Below are 18,743 nucleotides of genomic sequence, written 5' to 3'. Positions count from 1 at the left end.
TAAAAAACATCCAGGGAAATAATACAGGATTAAACAAGAGTCAGCAGACCAGCCAACATCAAATTGGACTTCCATTAACTTCATATAATAGAATTTTCAGATGTTGCTCGTTAAGTGCTGTCAAGTCAGTTCCTGCTCACAGTGACATTATGTACAACAGAATGGAAAACTGCCCTACCTGCACCATCCTCACAATCCTTGTTGTGCTTCAGCCTACCGTTTCAGCCACTGTGCTAGTCCATGTTGTTGAGGGTCTTCCTTTTTTTTGCTGACCCTCTCCTTTAACAAGCATGATGTCCTTCTGCAGGGACTGATCCCTCCTGATAACATGTCCAGAGTATGTGAGATGCAGTCTTGCCATCCTTGCGTCTAAGGAGCATCCTGGTTGTACTTCTTCCAAGACAGATTTGTTCATTCTTTTGGCAGCCCATGGTGTATTCGGTGTTCTTTACCAACAGCATATTCAAAGGCGTCAATTCTTTTTCAGTCTCCCTTATTTATTGTCCAGCTTTCGCATGTATATGAGGTGATTGAAAACACCATGGCTTGGGTCAGGCACATCTTAGTTTTCAGGGTGACATTTTTGCTTTTTAACACTTTAAAGAGATCTTTTGCAGCAGATTTGCCCAACACAGTGTGTCATTTGATTTCTTGACTGCTGCTTCTGTGGATGTTGATTGTGGCTCCAAGTAAAATGAAATTCTTGACAACATCAATCTTTTCTCTGTTTATTATGATGTTGCTTGTTGGTCCAGTTGTAAAGATTTTTGTTTTCTTTATGTTGAGGTGTAATCCATACTGAAGGGTGTAGTCATTGATCTTCCTCAGTAAATACTTCAAGAATTTTCAGATAGAGACTATAAAATATATACATATGTATGTTTGAAGTTATAAAAGAAGTTAAAACCGTGAGGAAATGACAAATCAAAAAAGACTAAAAAGATTTGGAAAAAAATAGAATATGAAAATGGAAAATATACTCATCAACATGAAAACAAAATGGACAGGTTAGAAACCAGATTACTCATAGCTGAAGGGAGAATTAGTGACTTAGGAAGTAGATCTGAAGAAGTTGTTCAAAATGCAGCAAATGGGGAGAAAGAAATGGAAGCTATGAAAGAGAGATTAAGGGCTCTGGAAGGTAGATGAGAAACACCAGCTCATGTCTGGGCTCCACAGGGAGACAATAGATAGAATTATCCAGTGTTGTAAAGACATGAACCCTCATGTGTGGAATGGGAAGGACAATGTGGCCAGGTCACTTGACTAACATTACAAAACTAGTAAGTAGTAGAGCTTGGACTTGAACCCAGAGAGTCCTGTTTCACAGTGCAGGCTCTCAACAATTATTCTGTAAGGATATGTAAGAAATACTAGTAACAGTAATAATAGGTAACAGGTGTTGAGATTCACTGTGTCGTGGACTGTTACTGAGTGCTTTCATAGGTTAGTTAACTTATTGTTAATGATAATCCTGTGGGAAAACTGCAGCTATTACCCCATTTCTCAGATGAAGAAACCAAGACAAAGAGGGCTTGAGTAGCCTGCACAAGGTCATACAGCTAGGAAGTGGTAACGAGGACCAAGCCAGACATTCGGCTGCCGCAGACGGCACTGTATTGCCTTTCTGCCACAGGTAGGTAAGGTAAACAAAGAAAAGACGCACACAAATAAATATAGGTAAGCTGACTATTTAAAAATGTAAAAATTATGGCTTACCAAAGGGGTTTAAAAACTGGCTGGAACCAAAATAGACTTTATTCATTAGTCCTTATCTTCTGTCTTTCATTTAAGAGTAGAAGAATTAATTTGGAGTCTCAAATCTGGGTTTAGTTAATAAGGGCAACACTTGCTTATGGATTGTTTTTTTCTTTCTTTTTTTTTTGTCATTGTACATATTTTCTAATTTTGACTTTTTAATCTTTCTTTACTTATTCTTTCTTCTTTCCTTTTGTCTTTTAAAGAATGAAAGTCTTGGCCAAGGCACTTTTACAAAAATTTTCAAAGGTATAAGAAGAGAAGTAGGAGACTACGGTCAGCTGCACGAAACCGAGGTTCTCCTCAAAGTCCTGGATAAAGCACACAGAAGCTACTCCGAGGTCCGTGGGTTCTTCCTGCGTGTGGTTCACGTAGCTCGTTATGTTCAGAGAGGAGCGCGCGTGTGCTCGCAGCACACTCACGCGTGTAGCTTTTCAAGACTGTAATTTAAAAATATAGTCGATCCTCATTATTCACAGATCCTGTATCTGTGAATTCGCCTACTTGCCAAAGTTCATTTGTAGCCCCCAAGTCAGTACTCGTGGCACTTTTGTGGCCATTCACAGACATGCACACGAGCACAGCAGCAAACCATGGAGTCACCCAACACGCATGGACCCCGCTGAGGCCCAGCCAGGCCGCGCTCTGCCTCCTTGTCTCAGCCACATACTGCATACAAGTGTCCTTTCCACAGTATATCTAGTGCCATGTTTTTAGCGTTTCTGTGCACTTTGTTGGTGGTTTTGCTTTTGAAATGGTCCCCAAATGTAGTGCTGAAGTGCTGGCTCAAGTTCCTAGGCACAAGAAGACTGTGATGTGCCTGACAGAGAAAATACACGCACTAGATAAGCTTTGTTTAGGTGGGAGTTACAGTGTTGTTGGCTGTGAGTTCAATGTTAATGAGACAGCAATATAACGTAAAGTGTTTTTAAACAAGAACACGTAATAAAACCAGGTTATGTGTTCATTGGGTGACAGAAACGTGACCTATGGCTCACAGATCTTAACCCTGTGTTTGCCTTAGGAGCGATGGTTTAATATTTGTTAATTCAGTGTTTACATCAACTTCATAGAATGTAACTACCACAAATAATAAGAATTAACTGTATATGTATCAAGGACCTTTCTGAGGATGCACTCCATTAGGTCCATAGAAAACCATAGAATTTTTTAGTAATAGTGTTTATTTCAAAACCAATTACTTTTAGTATAATGTTTATTACATCTCCTCCTGTGCCAAGGCGATGGTTTTCAAACCTGATTTCCCAGAGCTTTATGAGCTCCACAGAGATATTTCCACAGTGTCATCCACTTCTAAAACATAAGTTGGAAAGGTGCTGTACTAAGGAACACCCCAGGCAAAATAGGGTGCCTCTGGCCATCATGAGAGATGCTACCAAGGCAGAAACCCGGCTGTCAGCTCCGGAACCCCAAGCATCGCGACACATCACTGAACATGCCGTGAAAAATGCTCATGATCCTGAGAACGCCTTAAAGGGTGGTAGTAGATAATGTGAACCATACAAGCCCAAGCGTTGTTCTGACCCACAGTGTTGGTGGTCACGACGCTCTGAACAACTGTACCTAGTAGTTCTCACCGGGGTTAGTTGAGTTAGAGTGACATTAATGCCGTCCCAGAATTCTGGTGGGTGTCGTGATATTTTATCTGCACAGAGACCATCCTTAATTCTTTAGGAAGGAGCGTTTGGAGCTCCCACCCATGGACTTCAGCCCCGTGTCACCATCTCTGGTGCTCACTTCTAGCCGTACCTCTGCTCTCTGTTCTGAGTGCTGTGGGTTTATTTAAGCCTGTTTGACTTGCATCGCTCATGGAACCCGTACCACTACTGCTCCCTCGAGTGTTCTCTCCCTCTTCTAGGTTTACTTAGGGCCTTCCTCCCAATGCACCATGACACCAGGGATGATGGCAGCTGCAAGGCCCTAGAAAGGAACCAGAGCATGCTCTGTAGCCCTGTTGAGTAGTGCGTTTCTCTTAGAGCGGGAGTATCACTCTACACTGTGGCTACTAACAGGCAACCGTTCAACAATCATGATTTTGTACTTTCTGTGTTTTTCTTAGTCTTTCTTTGAAGCGGCAAGCATGATGAGCCAGCTTTCTCACAAGCACCTGGTTTTAAACTATGGAGTATGTGTCTGTGGAGAGGAGAGTAAGTCAGACCACTGGCTTCCTTATGCTGCTTTCTGTCTCTCTCAGAGTATCCATTATTGTTCGTATAGAAGGGTCTATCTCAGGATCATAGGTGGATGTCAGTGCAAACCACAGTGTGCCCGGAGTTCAGTGTTGTTGGAACTAAAACATTGTGGAATGGTTCAGTTAGATCTTGTAAAAAAGGAAAGCAATATATGAAGTTAAAATGCAGAAGGTGGTTAAAAAGCAAAACATGCTTTTTTGCTTTTTGTGTAGCATAAATTGAAAGGATGAAGGGAGCTAGAGCCCCAGTCCTCATTTACGCCTGTAACAGAAGGGACGTCGCTGTCAATCTTTACGTGTGGAAGAAGGACTGGAGGAAGGTTTCAGTGTCAGAACAGTCGTGTGGTGAGGAAATGGGAGGAGATGTCATTCACTTCAAAACAGCAGCTGTAATTCAGGACGGACACACAGAGATGAGCGGAAGCAGCAGAACATTATTTCTTTTATATTGATGTATATTTGTATATGTTGCTTAGGCTCCTACCTCTTACTGTTGTGAATAAACTGAAAACCAAAAATACAGTAGTGTATAACCATTAAGTTTTCTTTAAATTAGTGAATTTTGCTGAGTTTTATTGCCTATTACCTATAATACTCACCTGTAACCATAAATATATTTATAAAAGTTAAAATTGTATATATTTTATTGTATGTATATTTTAGCCTTATTGTTATGACTTACATTTTAATGCAGATATCCTGGTTCAAGAGTTTGTAAAATTTGGATCTCTAGATACATATCTGAAAAAGAATAAAAATTCTATAAATATATTATGGAAACTTGAAGTGGCTAAACAGTTGGCATGGGCCATGCATTTTCTCGTAAGTAGTTTTTTTTTTTTTTTAAATCAAAACTGATTGTGTTATCTTCTGAAGCAGTGTAGAAATTATCTTAGCCTGGGAACAAATGATAAGTCTGTAAACGAATTCCGAGTCATTTAAAATAACTCTGTTGTTATTTTTGTGATAATTTTAGACATATGCTTCTGTGTTTATGTAAAATCACTTTGTTTATGAAGTAGTTTATCCTGTCAGTCTCTCAGGACTGCTGATGGGCGGTCTGTAGTTTGTCACTTGGGTTTAGAGAATTTAACCAAAAATCATACAGAAGCATGTTGTGCTGACTAAGGATAGCAGAGAAGCCCTGCTTGTTACAGTTTCTGTAGGCAATAGGAGACTGTGAGCGTGGGAAAGTAGTACTTTCTGGGAGCCGAACACCAGAGGGCCAGCAGCCGGGGGGCCAGACAGTGACCAGCGGAGGGTACAGCACTGATACCCTGTTGCAGGACAGAGAGAGTATTTCTTAATGTTGGCTATCATCTAGAGATGCAAACCACATAAACCTAAGGGAAGTGGCAGTGGGTAGTTTTAATTTACATTTCGTCATGGCTGTAGGCTGTTGTGTTTTTAAAAATGTAAAACAGGAAGTGCCAGTGCTGCCATAAAACTTGTTTCCTCAAAACACGCCTCCAAATTAACGTTTGTTTTGTTATCTTACCTATTTTCTTCCTTAAATCCATTTTGGGGATTTGGACAGATTATGTGCTCAAATATTTGTGAATTGATATGTGTGTGTGTGTGTGCATTTAACTTTAATAGGAAGAAAAAGCCCTTATTCATGGGAACGTGTGTGCCAAAAATATCCTGCTCATCAGAGAAGAAGACAGGAAGACAGGGAATCCGCCTTTCATCAAACTCAGTGACCCTGGCATTAGTATTACGGTTTTGCCAAAAGACAGTAAGTTCTCTAGGGATCGCTTTTACCTTTATGGAACTTTATCCGGGGGGTAGCTTAAAAAGCACGTTGTTAATCTTTCTCTATTTTATTGATATATTCTTGATTAATAAAGAATATAGCTATCATTTTTAGCAATCTAAATTAAGTAGTAATTACATGTTAGTCTCTGTCCATTTCTTCTCTCTTGTAAACATGTCACTATAATATGTGAGATGATATTTTTTAGTAGATTTAATCTCTAATTATGTATTGCAGCTAGGATTTTCTCTTTTTTAAAATGTGAAATTTCCTAATACCATTCTTTGAGCCAGAAGTACATTTTCTACATTTTCATTTCATACCATCACTAAATAAAAACTTAAGAAGACATGTTAACTAGTTTGGAATCTTATCTAGTTTAAATACTGAGCTAATCCTAATATTTTAGAACTACTTTGTAGTTTTCTCTTGTGCTTGTTAATCTATTTAACACAGTTAGTTAAAAGTAAAAATTTCAGTCAAATAATTGAATGGGATTTTTTTGGTCCAAATAATACTGTAATTGTATTTCATTATTTTAGTTAATTTATCTAATTGAATGTTCTAAATATAGTACTTAAATTGGTCAGCTTTTATGCATTTGATGCATAGCGCCCTATTTGAGTAGGTACTTGACTGTTTGAGACAGTGGTACTTGATGGCTTGTCTGGCAGCGAATAGGGCAGTAGAAAGAGGCAGAAAATCCTATAGGACCTTGGATCTGGGAAATTTTACCCTTTGGAATAGGAGGTGAAGACTGAGAATATGTGTTTGTCTGGTGAAGGAGAAGGGAACCAGTGTGCTCCGTGCTCTCCTGATTTCATTATACCACAAAAACGTTCATGTTGCTTTGCCAAAATGTACCAAGAGACGGAATAGGCTGTTCCTCATTCATATTTACTTATTTCTGCCAGGATACCAGACAGTTGTGTTCTGTCGCTCCCTACCTACTTGAAAACCATCTTTCTGCTGGAGTCAGAGAACACAGATGCAGTGTTTACTTGGGGAATTCTGTGATCTGAGCAGAACCCACCAATGTCAGTTTTGTACCCAGAATATCTTAGTGTAATGTAGCCATCCCTCGGCCGTAATGATGAATGCCTGTTAGTCCTTATCTTTTTATGCGCAAGTCAGGATTGCCGCTGCCACAGAGTCATTAAGGGCAGCACTGAGTGATGTAACATTATCTATTGCTTACACATTGTGAAGAAATGGGAGAAGAAAAAAATACCGAGAGGCCATTTTAGGACACATTTTATAGAAAATGTTTTTTTGAACGCAGAACTAGTGGGAAGGGGTGGAGAGAGTGGGATGCCAGTTGAGACATTGTGGTTTAATGGAAAAAAGTTGAGTGGATCCAGGATTTCATCATACAGGATTTTAAATCTAGCCATGCTACTAATCAGTTGTATAACTTTGGCCAAATGACTCAGGCTTTGTAGGTCTCCATGTCATCTCTGTTAAAGCTAAGGGATTGAATTAGGTGAACTCACAGATCCCTTCCAGGCCTTAAGCACACACAGCAAACAAAGAAAAAACCCTGATTATTGAAATGATTTTGAAAATTATTTGCATGTGGAGGAATGGTTTATGAATAGGGCCCTTTTAACTAATACTGTTCCTGTCATTTAAAAGTTCTCCAGGAGAGAATACCATGGGCACCCCCAGAATGTATTGAAAATCCTAAAAACCTAAGCTTGGCAACAGATAAATGGAGTTTTGGGACTACTCTGTGGGAAATCTGCAGTGGAGGAGACAAGCCTCTCAGTGCTCTAGATTCCCAAAGGGTAAGTCTCTTTAGCCTGTAAGCTTGGAATTACTCTGTCAGTGAGCCTTCAGAAGTTTTTCACGTGATGTAATTTTTTAGCAAATCTAACATTAAAAGGAAGGTGAGCATGGCCTTACTACAGCTCATTCTCAACGTATGGCTCTTTATCGTAGAAACTACAGTTTTATGAAGACAGGCACCAGCTTCCTGCACCAAAGTGGACAGAGTTAGCAAATCTTATAAACAATTGTATGGATTACGGACCGGATTTTAGGCCTTCTTTCAGAGCCATCATACGAGATCTTAACAGCTTGTTTACTCCAGGTGTGTATTGATAGAGCAGTCTTACCGACTCTCCAGCTATCTTCCTGTCTTTGTCTTATTTAATCAATCTTCACTACTGATTTTCTAATCTCTCCAAAGAAGTTCTTTGGTGTCTTTCAGATCCTCTTAATTTCTGGTGTGCATGACATTCCATATCTATTGTATATTCAAGTCTCTTCTGTTTTTAAAAAAGGCCTTTCTCCTTCAGAAACCTAATTTTAGTTTGCCAGTTAATGAGTTGTATACTATAGAGATTTATTTGGCTTAATCGACTTAATTGACTAAAAGAAGCAATTCTTTCTGTTTTCTTTCATTAGTTCCTATATATTTTATATGTGATTGATTTTCTAAACATGAGGTAGATTTATTTTTGTCTTCTCCCTCTTTAGAGTATTGAGCTAAATATACATATATTTAGCCCATACTGATACTACTCACCATTCTTACCACAAAAGTCAGAATATAGCCTTATTTTATGGATTTTGAAACCACCTATTTTAGAAAATAATCATTTATCCTTTGCAAAAATATTTCTTGAAAACCTGTCAGGTTATGAGAATAATTAAAGGCTATTACCATTAACATAATTAATATTAATATAACCATTAATGTAATCTAAGCTATTTTTGAATTTCCCTTGTATTATTTAATATTTTCAGCTCAAACTGATTTTTTTTTTGTCAACTTGAATGCATATTTAACCCAAAGGATGTATCTGAAAATAAATATTTATTTCTCTAGATTATGAACTATTGACAGAAAGTGACATGTTACCAAATATGAGGATAGGTGCCCTAGGATTTTCTGGTGCTTTTGAAGACAGGGACCCTACACAGTTTGAAGAAAGACACTTGAAATTCTTACAACAACTTGGCAAGGTAAGATGACCAAAGTTTTTTAAATAGAGTATAATCATAGACCATTTTCTTAAGGAAAAAAAAAGCCTTTAGAGATTCTCTAAAGTTTACGTTCCAGAAAATTTTAAGGGCTGTTCATAGGAAAAAGGTTTAGTGGTCAGATGTTGGAGAAATGTTGAGTTAAACAAACACCTTTCTTTACCAAAGAATGTCTCAGAGCCTTTGACATGCAGTGTGGACTGAACATCTCCCAGAGGATAATTAGATGGTATTTCCCTAACTGATTTGACCATGGGACTCATTCTTGGTAGAGGGAGCTTTCATGTATGAAACAAAGACGCATGTAAGCCTTTCTCCCCGCCTTTCTGCCCACCTGCTTCCTGAGTCACCTCAGGGAGAACTAGCCTGATTGTTCAGATCCAGGACGTGGACTGGGCCATGTCCATTAGCAGACACAGCCTCTATGTGTTAGGTCACACAGTCATGCATAGCCTGTGTATTGTAAGCAAGACCTGCAGGGCCCATTGCTCAGCAGGCTCAACCGTAGCGGTAAGCTCTCTCCTCGCTCTCTCTTCTCTTAAGCTTACCAGTGTAAACTCTACACCATGGGGCCTCATAGATTGGATTTGGGCCAGGATGCAAGAGGAAGGCTGAATCTTCCAATCTAGCTTTACCAGACCTGAACACCGAGGTTATGTTAAGCATTGCCTAGCTATATTAATACTTTGCTATTGTTCCTTGTTTGTGAAATATTCTCAGGAAACTTTCAAGGGCTATATCAATGACATGAAAAAGGTCCAGACATTTGGGTGTATTAGCTATCTATTAAAAAAAAAAAAAAAAAAATAGTGTGCAACAAATTACCTCAAAATTTAGCGCCTAAAAAAAACATCCTGGTCAGTACTTCACATTCCTTGAGTACTTTTGGTACTCATTGTTTTCTTCATCACTTCACCTCCTGCCGTTATTTGGGTACCTTTCCAGTACGCTCTAAGTTCCTTGATTCTCTACCCCAAATCTATGTCCGCGTTAAATGATTTTACTTTGAACTCTGTAATTCCCTCTATCAAGTGTACTTACAAATTTCAGAACCTGAAGTCTCCTCTCTGACTATAATACCTTTGTGTCTTTCAGCTCTTCCTGACGTCTCACTCCTTCTTTTTGGTACCTTTGTTGAGCCAGTGCCTCTGACCCCTTTCTTTTTCCAAAAGCCTGTTAGCTGACTTCTAGATTCAGCTATCTTCTTTCCTGGAGTGGGTAGATTTCCTGGTAGACCACTTAAACTCCGCTTTCACCGATATCCATTGTTACATCACCCTGCCATTGATCACCTGCTCCACTTTCCCTGTCATATCCCAGTACAAAACAATGCAGTTCTGCAGTTTTTCTATCTCTGCTTTCATCTCTCAAGCACTGTAAGAGAAATACTCTTATAAATATGTTTATTTTCTCCAACGCAAATGAATTTCCAACATTGGCTAGGCACTTAGGACTCTGTTATTGCTAGTTCTTTTACTCTCTCTTGTTTGATTCCTTCTCTGATACCCATTCCACACATTTACTATCCCTCTGGCTTCATATCCTAAATCTATCCCTTCAATCTCAGCATTTTCCTTCACCTTCTTCTTCCAAAGGAAAATAGAAGCGTTCCAAATGAAGACAGTGAGATTGATTTTTGCCCATCAAATTGACAAAGATTTAGAAGAATGATAAATGGCCGTGTTGGTGGGGATATGATAAAAGGACATGTTTCCACTGTACCAAACCAAAACCAAATCCATTGCCGTGGAGTCAATTCTGACTCAAAGCGACCCTATAGTACAGAGTAGAACTGCCCCCGTACAGTTTCCAAAGAGCGCCTGGTGAATTTGAACTGCCAACCTTTTGGTTAGCAGCGGTAGCTCTTAACCACTACTCCACCAAGGCTTCCTTCCACTGTACAATAGAATGTAAATTGGCAACCTCTTCTAGAGAGTTTCTGATGTAGCATGTATCAAGGGCTCTTGAAATGTTCATACAGCTAATTCCACTTGTAAGAAAGTATCCTTAATAGAGATATACACAGATATTTATGAGTAAGAATGTTATTGCAATGACATGAATGTATTAATTTTTAAAACTTTTTCTTATCATTGAACATTTATATTTCCAGTTAAAAAGATCGGTATATTCCTGTGAAAATTTAATATATAACAATTAAAAATCATGTTTTCAGATCATTTAACAAACAAAACAAACCCAGTGAGTCGAGTCAATTCCGACTCACAGCAACCCTATAAGACAGAGTAGAACTGCCCCATAGAGTTTCCAAGGAGCGCCTGGCAGATTCGAACTGCAGACCCTTTGGTTAGCAGCTGTAGCACTTAACCACTACGCCACCAGGGTTTCCGGAGCATTTAATGGCACTGGAAAATAAATTTTTATTTTTCCATTATTAAGTAGTTGAAAAGAATATAAAACTCTTAATTTCCTGCTTTTGTGTTTTAAAATATGTTTTGGAATAATTTCTCACAGCAGCAATATAAGATAGATAATTTATTTTCCCTCACTTTAAGGAAGAGAAAATTGAGGTTCAGAGAGGGAAGCGACTCGCCCAAGGTAACAAAGAGGGTAAACAATGGGCCAAGATTCCAACTCCAACCTGTCTGAGTCCAGAGCTCCAGATCTAACCGACGGTGCTATGTAGCCTCCCAAACGGGGCAATAGAGGTTTAACTTTAAGCCCACGGATGGTCCGGTTTTTGAGGTTGTTAACTGACTTCAAGTGTATAACTGAAAATTTAGTCACTTAGAGCTCAAGAACGACATTGTTTTTCTTTAAGAATGCAGTAATATTCAAAATGCGCTAATTTGATTAAAAAACTTATGCTTTATTTTAAACATAATCCTGTGTAACTAATAAGTTTTAAGTAAAAAGAATATGTTTCTTTAAAGAGTGACCTTGTTTTAAACTATTGGCTAGGGTAATTTTGGGAGTGTGGAGATGTGCCGGTATGACCCTCTGCAGGACAACACTGGGGAGGTGGTGGCCGTGAAGAAGCTCCAGCACAGTACTGAGGAGCACCTCCGGGACTTTGAAAGGGAAATTGAGATCCTTAAATCCCTGCAGCATGACAACATCGTGAAGTACAAGGGAGTGTGCTACAGTGCTGGTATGTTGTCTGTGGAAACCTAAGTCTGAACTCAGGATACGTCTTTGGTATCCTGGGAGATAGAAACAAAGCGCCTAATGGTCTGCGCTAATAGTACTCAGTGCCCAGAGAGCGAAGCATCCCATATGAATGGAGCTTGTGCTGGGTGACAATGGGCTGTAAATATAGGAAAGTGTTTGCTGACTGGCTAGTCACTGTCTGCACTGAGAATGGTGTTTGTGTACCACTTGTGTAAACTTGCCAAGAGAATATCATTTTTTAAAGAAACAAGTTGTTTTTCCTCACATTTTCTATAAAAATATTTTAAATTAGACACTTTTTGTGCACTGTAAATGAGGAGAAAGGATGTATTCTCTTTAGCTTATTTGGGCTGTCTGAAGAGTCTACAGAAGACTAAATGTAACTATTTTCAAACCTTAATTTCAAAACTTTGTTTCAAAAAGCCTATTTTTTTTGTTTTATTATTGTACTGTAGATGAAGGTTTATAGAACTAACTAGCTTCTCATTAAAAAAGTAATACACACATTGTTTTGTGACATTGGTTACCAACCCCACAGCACGTCAAGTCTCCCCTTCTCAATCTTGGGTTCCCCGTTACCAGCTTTGCTGTGCCCTCCTGTCTTCTAGTCCTTGCCCCAGGGCTGGTGTGCCTCTTTGGTTTTGTTTTGTTTTATGGGCCTGTCTAAACTTTAGCTGAAGGGTAAAGCTCAGGAGTCACTTCATACTGAGCTAGACGGGTGTCTGGGGGCCATACTCTCAGGGTTTCTCCAATCTCTGTCAGACCAGGAAGTCTGGTCTTTTTTTTCTTTTTTGTGAGTTAGAATTTTGTTCTACATGTTTCTCCAGCTCTGTCCAGTACCTTCTGTTGTGATCCCTGTCAGAGCAGTCAGTGGTGGTACCCGGGCACCATCTAGTTGTACTAGACACAGCCTGGTGGAGGCTGTGGTAGTTGTGGTCCATTAGTCCTTTGGACTAATCTTTCTCTATGTCTTTGTCTTTTCTTCATTCTCCCTTGCTCCCGACGGGGCGAGACGAGTGGAGTATCTTAGATGGCCACTCAGAAGCTTTTAAGACCCCAGGTACTACTTACCAAAATAGAAGCCTGAGTTCTTAACTACTGCCTCACCTTTAATTTAGAATAAAGTTTTGTCATCTGAGACTCAAATTTTACATATCTTTAAATTATTTATATATGGTTGTCTTCTAACATTGCATCAGTAAAACATGGCAAAGTAAAACATTATGTTCCCATTTGTATGTTAAAAGGCCGGCGTAATCTGAGATTAATTATGGAGTATTTACCATATGGAAGTTTACGAGACTATCTCCAAAAACATAAAGAACGGATAGATCATAAAAAACTTCTGCAGTACACATCTCAGATATGCAAGGTACCTGATATTTTGGCTGTTTGTTGTAGATGAAGTAAGCATGTTGAAGTAATTAAGAAATCCTCTCCAGTTTTTCTTAGATAACAAAGGGGGTAAGAAGGAGCCCTGGTGATTAAGCACTCAGCTGCTAACCAGAAGGTCAGTGGATTGAGCCCACCAGCTGCTCCTCGGGAGAAACATGTGGCAGTCTGCTTCCAGACAGATTACAGCCTTGGAAACCTTGGGGGGCAGTTCTACTCTGCCCTGTAGGGTCACTATGCATTGGAATTGACTTGATGGCAATGGGCTAGGTTTTTGGTTTTATAGGGGTAAGATCCCTTTTATTGTTTATGTTTATAAAACTAGCTGAAAGAAAAATGTTATTTTATCCATAGGGTATGGAATATCTTGGTACAAAAAGGTACATTCACAGGGATCTGGCAACAAGAAATATATTGGTGGAGAATGAGAACAGAGTTAAAATTGGGGATTTTGGATTGACTAAAGTTTTGCCACAAGACAAAGAATACTACAAAGTGAAAGAACCGGGTGAAAGTCCCATATTCTGGTGAGTATTGTTTTAGTTCAATAAAGTGAAATTTTAGAGCGCTTCAAGCTTTATTTTTACTATTACTATTTAATAGCTTATCTCATATATAGTTATGGTAGCTAGCACTTATCACATGCTTACATTGTGCTGAGTACATTTCATGGATTGTCCCAGTAAATTCTCACAACGACCCCCGGAGAATGTGTGCTGTTATCTCCGTTTTAAATACGAGGGGGCTGAGGCAGACAGAGGTTAAATAGCCTGCCCAGGGGCACGTGACCAGTAAATGATAGCACGGAATTCAAGCCCAGAGCCTGATCTCGGAGTTTCTGTGCTTAAGCTTTCTTAACCATGATGGTGCTTTAGTCTGTCGTAAACAGAGTATTTCCCATGGTACAGCACTTTGAAGCTAAAGTGAGTTTTGGTCTTCAGTTAAAACTTTGAATTAATCGTGAGGAGCACACAACCCTGGTTTTTTATGTGGTGTACGTTTTTGTTTCTGTTGATCTGTGCTTTGAGGCAAGGTTTCCTTTTTTGTTCTTGACTTCATTTGTGGTACATTTGACTTTCCAGGGATGATTTGGTGAAATTTAAATGTTTTTATCTCGAATACATTCCAAATAGACTTTAATTCTGGTGTATTAATCTACTGAAGTAGTACTCTTAAGATTATGTCGTTTGACTCAGATGTTAGTGTTAAGGAATGGTTTTTATTTAAGTATGTTTTAATTACATTCTGGGTATCTGACTTGAAAATTAGCATTATTAATATAAAAAAACAACTTTATAAAAATGTTTCTGGTATCTCTATATTAGAAATATATAAATCACCTAATTTGCTGCTGTCAAGCTTATGGATCATAGTTTTCTTTGAGTTAGATTATACTCGTAAATTTTACAGCTAATCTCAGCTATTGCAAATTGTTAGTCTGGGAAGAAATCAGGTAAGAAAGCACCAGTGATTTAGAACAAATGAGTTATCTGCACAGAAGAATGAATTATAATGAAATGGTGAATGTATTTTAAAGAGGAGTCCTCATCTTTCAGACATGCATACTGAAATAATTACGGCTGAAGTATTACCGTGTCTGGGATTCACCTGGAATAAATCCAGTGAGCTAGGGGGTGGGAAATAATATATGAAACAAGAGGAGCAATGTGTTTAGCTGGGTGATGGGTGCACGGTTGTTCGTTGCCCTCTCATTCTCTAATTCAGGAAACCCTCCTGAAATCTAAGGTTCCAGACACCAGCCGCGGGTCAGCATTGCAAGCAGGCCTTCCTAAGGTTAGGAGCCTCAGGCTTGCCATGTTAACTCTTTCTGCAGCCTTGTCTTCTTTATCCAGTGAGTTGCAGGTAAAATCAGGAGTTGGTACATCAAGCAACTGTCTTTTAAATGCCCGGCATATGTTACAGGTATGCCCCAGAATCACTGACAGAGAGCAAGTTTTCTGTGGCCTCGGATGTTTGGAGCTTTGGAGTGGTTCTCTATGAGCTTTTCACATACATTGAGAAGAGTAAAAGTCCACCGGCGGTCAGTGTGCTGTTTACTTACTTTTCGGGTTTTTTTTTTTAATGCTTGGGAGGCTTTTTAATCAAAGGAGAACAATAAGCCCAGGGCCCGTTTTAGAGCCTCTGATGGAGCATATGCAAGGGCAGCATCCAGAATAACCCCTCGACTTGTATCATTAAATTGACTTGACTTTTTGAAGAGGGGCTGGAACGTTATTTAGTGTAGTCTCTTAATATCATTTTTAGTAAAATCAGTGAGCTTGTTCATTCTAGGAGCTGTTGAACAAGGAAAATTTTTTATAGTAATTTTTTCTTATTGTAGAAAGTATGAAGAAAGAAATAAAAATCATCTTTAATTCAGAGACAACTACCTTAGTATTGTGACATGTTTTCTTCCAGACTTTATTTTATGTAAAAGTGAAATTTTATAAATATATATGTATTTATACATATATATATTCTCTAAAATTTAAGGTCATACTGTACAGTTTACTGTCTTTTCCCTAAGTATTAGAGCAGAGCTGTTTTTCTGTATTAGTAAATGTTTACTGCCAATGTGATTTCTAACTGCTGAGTGTTGTTCCTTCACAGGGATATATGTTTCTGGACAATCGTTTTCTATTTTTCACTCTTTTAAATAATCGTTTAGTGAACGTAGTGAGCATCTTTGTGATTAAATATTTATGTTTATCTTTGCTTATCACCTTGGTATAAAGGTGTAATTATAGGTGAAAGGTTATGAACTTGTTTAAAGGTTCTTGGTTATTTCAAATACTTTCCAGAAAAGCTGGACCAGATTACAGTCTCAGTGTTAACGCGTAGGGGTGTGCATTTCGTCGTTTACCAGGACTGGCCATTGTGTTTTATTTACTTTTATCAAACGGATAGAAGTGGTATCTCATTTGATCTTATTAGTGTAAAGAAGTGTTTATTGGATGTTGGGTGTGTGTGTGTGTGTGTGTGTATTGTCTCTGAATTTTTATACTGGCAATTTTTCTTACGCATTTATAAGAGGTCTGTACGCACTGGGATGGGTGGATTAGACTTAAAATATGTAAGTGATAAGTTTGTTGTAAATATTGCCCTAACTTTTATGTTTATGATTTTAGTTCTTGTGACATATTAAAGTTTTTCTTTCCATTGCACTTATACTTATTCATTCTGCATATTTTTCTTTTTATGTTCTTTTGCATTCAACTTTTTATTTGAATTGAAATGTAATATGATGGGTTGAGACACCAAAGTAAATATGCTTTTAGTTAATTTGTTTTGGGCTCTTCTCAGGGAATTGGTAGTGTTTTAGCTATGGAAATGGCATTATACAGATTGTACATTTAATAGTCTTTTCTGAAATATGACTGAAATGGAAGTTTTTGATTCTTAAAATAGTCCATTCTGGAAATGTTTTCAAACATAGGAGAAAACATACATACGCAGAATATTTCTCAGTTCCTGGGAGAAGTTGGGGAAAAATTACGCTTCAAGTTAAATGTGTAAAAAAAAAAAATCTCACTGAAAGTGGGTTTGTGTTTCAGGAATTTATGCGTATGATTGGCAATGACAAGCAAGGACAGATGATTGTGTTCCATTTGATAGAACTCTTGAAGAATAATGGAAGATTACCAAGACCAGAGGGATGCCCAGATGAGGTAACAAAAACTATTTTTATACACAGTAACCATGCATTTCATTTTTCTTTTTACCCAAGAATTCCAGGTCACTTTATAAAATTTAATTTGCTTTTAGATAAATACCATAATCAGATCAAGCATAGCCAGGCACATGCCCTATGCAGGAAAATTAAGTGGGAGTCCCGAGTGACGGTCTCCCGCCAGTTAGAAGATGGCACTTTGTGTTCACGGTGATTTTGGCTTCTTTTCTCCTTTGCAGATTTATGTGATCATGACAGAATGCTGGAACAATCATGTAAACCAGCGCCCTTCCTTCAGGGACCTAGCTCTTCGAGTGGATCGAATAAGGGACAACATGGCTGGATGAAAGAAATGAACTTTACTCTGAGACCAAAGTAGACCCACGGAAGAAAGTTTCGTGTTTCACCTTGCTGCGGACTATTACTACATAGGTCATAATGCTAGTCAGCAAAGTGTGAAACTATCTCATCAAAGCTTTCAGAGTTTAATGCGTTTTCTCCATGAGGACACCAGTAAAAGACACTGATGAAAAGACCTTACCAGGGAATTTTGGGAAGTGTTTTGTGAACCTAATAAGTCCATTAACATCACCTTTCTTTGGCAAAAGGAAAGATACTTTCCAACTCAGATTTTTGAGAGATGAAAAGATTGTAATGCCAACTTTGCCATGTTAGAGAGGCATAGGATAAGAACGGACAGCCTTCCTCACGGTGAATGTATCATACCTTGGCATCTTGTGTAGTGTTATACACAAGGGCTGGTGTTCATTAATAATATTTTCTAATTTTTTATAGTTCATCTACAACAGCTTCACTGTACAAACAAATTAAGATGCTCAGATAATTAAATAAGCACTTTTGTGTCCTTCTGTATCTGCATTGCTGGCCAGCAGTATAAGCAGGTATATGCTTTCAGCTTGCTGTTCCATGTACTGTAAATATTTCTCAAAGCAGCAGGAACAAATGTCTAGTTTTATTTGTATAGGAAATTTCCTTGATCCTAAAGAATACATTTTGAAATGGAACAAGCTTACAAAGATATAGTACAATCTATTTTCTTATTTGTTTCCATTGTATTTGTTTGTGGTGAGTGTGTTTTTTAAATAGAACTGTCTCCTAGTTTTTCTGAGACTACATGAAATTTTCTTTAAAAAGTTTCAGATTAAGAATGCTAAGAGCATTGCCATCCTTTGATCCCTTGGCCACCAATAAGATTCTTCAATTCCTGGGACTTACTGTCATTCGTTCGATTTAAGCATAAGTCATAAAATAGATTGCTTTTTTAAGTGTATAATCTTATGAAGATGCATAGTTGAAGAGGAATTTCAGTTCTTATTCAGCATTTTTTCTAAAGACTGTATATTTGAGGGGTTTCAAAAATCTCTGTTGCAGCCTTGGAAGAGATTTCTTTTTCTGAGAGGTTCTTTTAGAGAGTAAATTGGTGAAAAGTATAGTTGCTAATTTTATTCCTTTACAAGAGTGCCAGTAAAAAATCCATAATGTATACCTTTAAGGAAAAGGACAACATTGATTTTCAATTAAGTATAAGGGATTGTTGTTTTTTGTTGTGTGTTTTAGTGCTATTCCATTTTAGACACCATACCTAAAATATTTTGTGTTATTTATACGAAGTTTAAAATACTTGCTTTGGTTAAAAAGAAAATCGTTTCATACATTATTTTTGGTAGTATATGCCTTTTTTTTAAGTTTGTACTTAAGATTTCTAATTATTTTGCTGACTATTTTTTGGAGTTTGTTTTAAAATGCATGTTATATAAGAAAAAATGCCTTGCTCAAAATGTTTGAGATTTTTGGTTGATGGGAGGAAAAGAGAA

General features: G+C 38.0%; 1 protein-coding gene across 3 annotated transcripts in view; it reads left to right on the top strand.

Moving 5' to 3' along the window:
• JAK2 (Janus kinase 2) overlaps nucleotides 1-17,787 on the top strand; it is a 99,981-nt gene extending 82,194 nt beyond the window's left edge. For all 3 annotated transcript variants that reach the window (XM_049895144.1, XM_049895146.1, XM_049895147.1), the window contains 13 exons: nucleotides 1,965-2,099; nucleotides 3,839-3,926; nucleotides 4,665-4,792; nucleotides 5,570-5,708; nucleotides 7,362-7,513; nucleotides 7,668-7,818; nucleotides 8,560-8,696; nucleotides 11,637-11,826; nucleotides 13,094-13,218; nucleotides 13,593-13,765; nucleotides 15,162-15,279; nucleotides 16,793-16,906; nucleotides 17,148-17,787. In XM_049895144.1, coding sequence (XP_049751101.1) covers nucleotides 1,965-2,099; nucleotides 3,839-3,926; nucleotides 4,665-4,792; nucleotides 5,570-5,708; nucleotides 7,362-7,513; nucleotides 7,668-7,818; nucleotides 8,560-8,696; nucleotides 11,637-11,826; nucleotides 13,094-13,218; nucleotides 13,593-13,765; nucleotides 15,162-15,279; nucleotides 16,793-16,906; nucleotides 17,148-17,255 — 1,758 coding nt within the window. In that variant the 3' untranslated portion in view covers nucleotides 17,256-17,787. The remainder of the gene's footprint in view (nucleotides 1-1,964; nucleotides 2,100-3,838; nucleotides 3,927-4,664; nucleotides 4,793-5,569; nucleotides 5,709-7,361; nucleotides 7,514-7,667; nucleotides 7,819-8,559; nucleotides 8,697-11,636; nucleotides 11,827-13,093; nucleotides 13,219-13,592; nucleotides 13,766-15,161; nucleotides 15,280-16,792; nucleotides 16,907-17,147) is intronic.
• The last annotated feature ends 956 nt before the right edge of the window (nucleotides 17,788-18,743 follow it).

The sequence above is a fragment of the Elephas maximus genome, chromosome 9 (genome assembly GCF_024166365.1).
Source record: "Elephas maximus indicus isolate mEleMax1 chromosome 9, mEleMax1 primary haplotype, whole genome shotgun sequence".
Lineage (NCBI taxonomy): Eukaryota > Metazoa > Chordata > Mammalia > Proboscidea > Elephantidae > Elephas > Elephas maximus.
The sequence above is the reverse complement of the archived record's forward strand: the minus strand, read 5'-3'. Positions and strand labels throughout refer to the sequence as shown.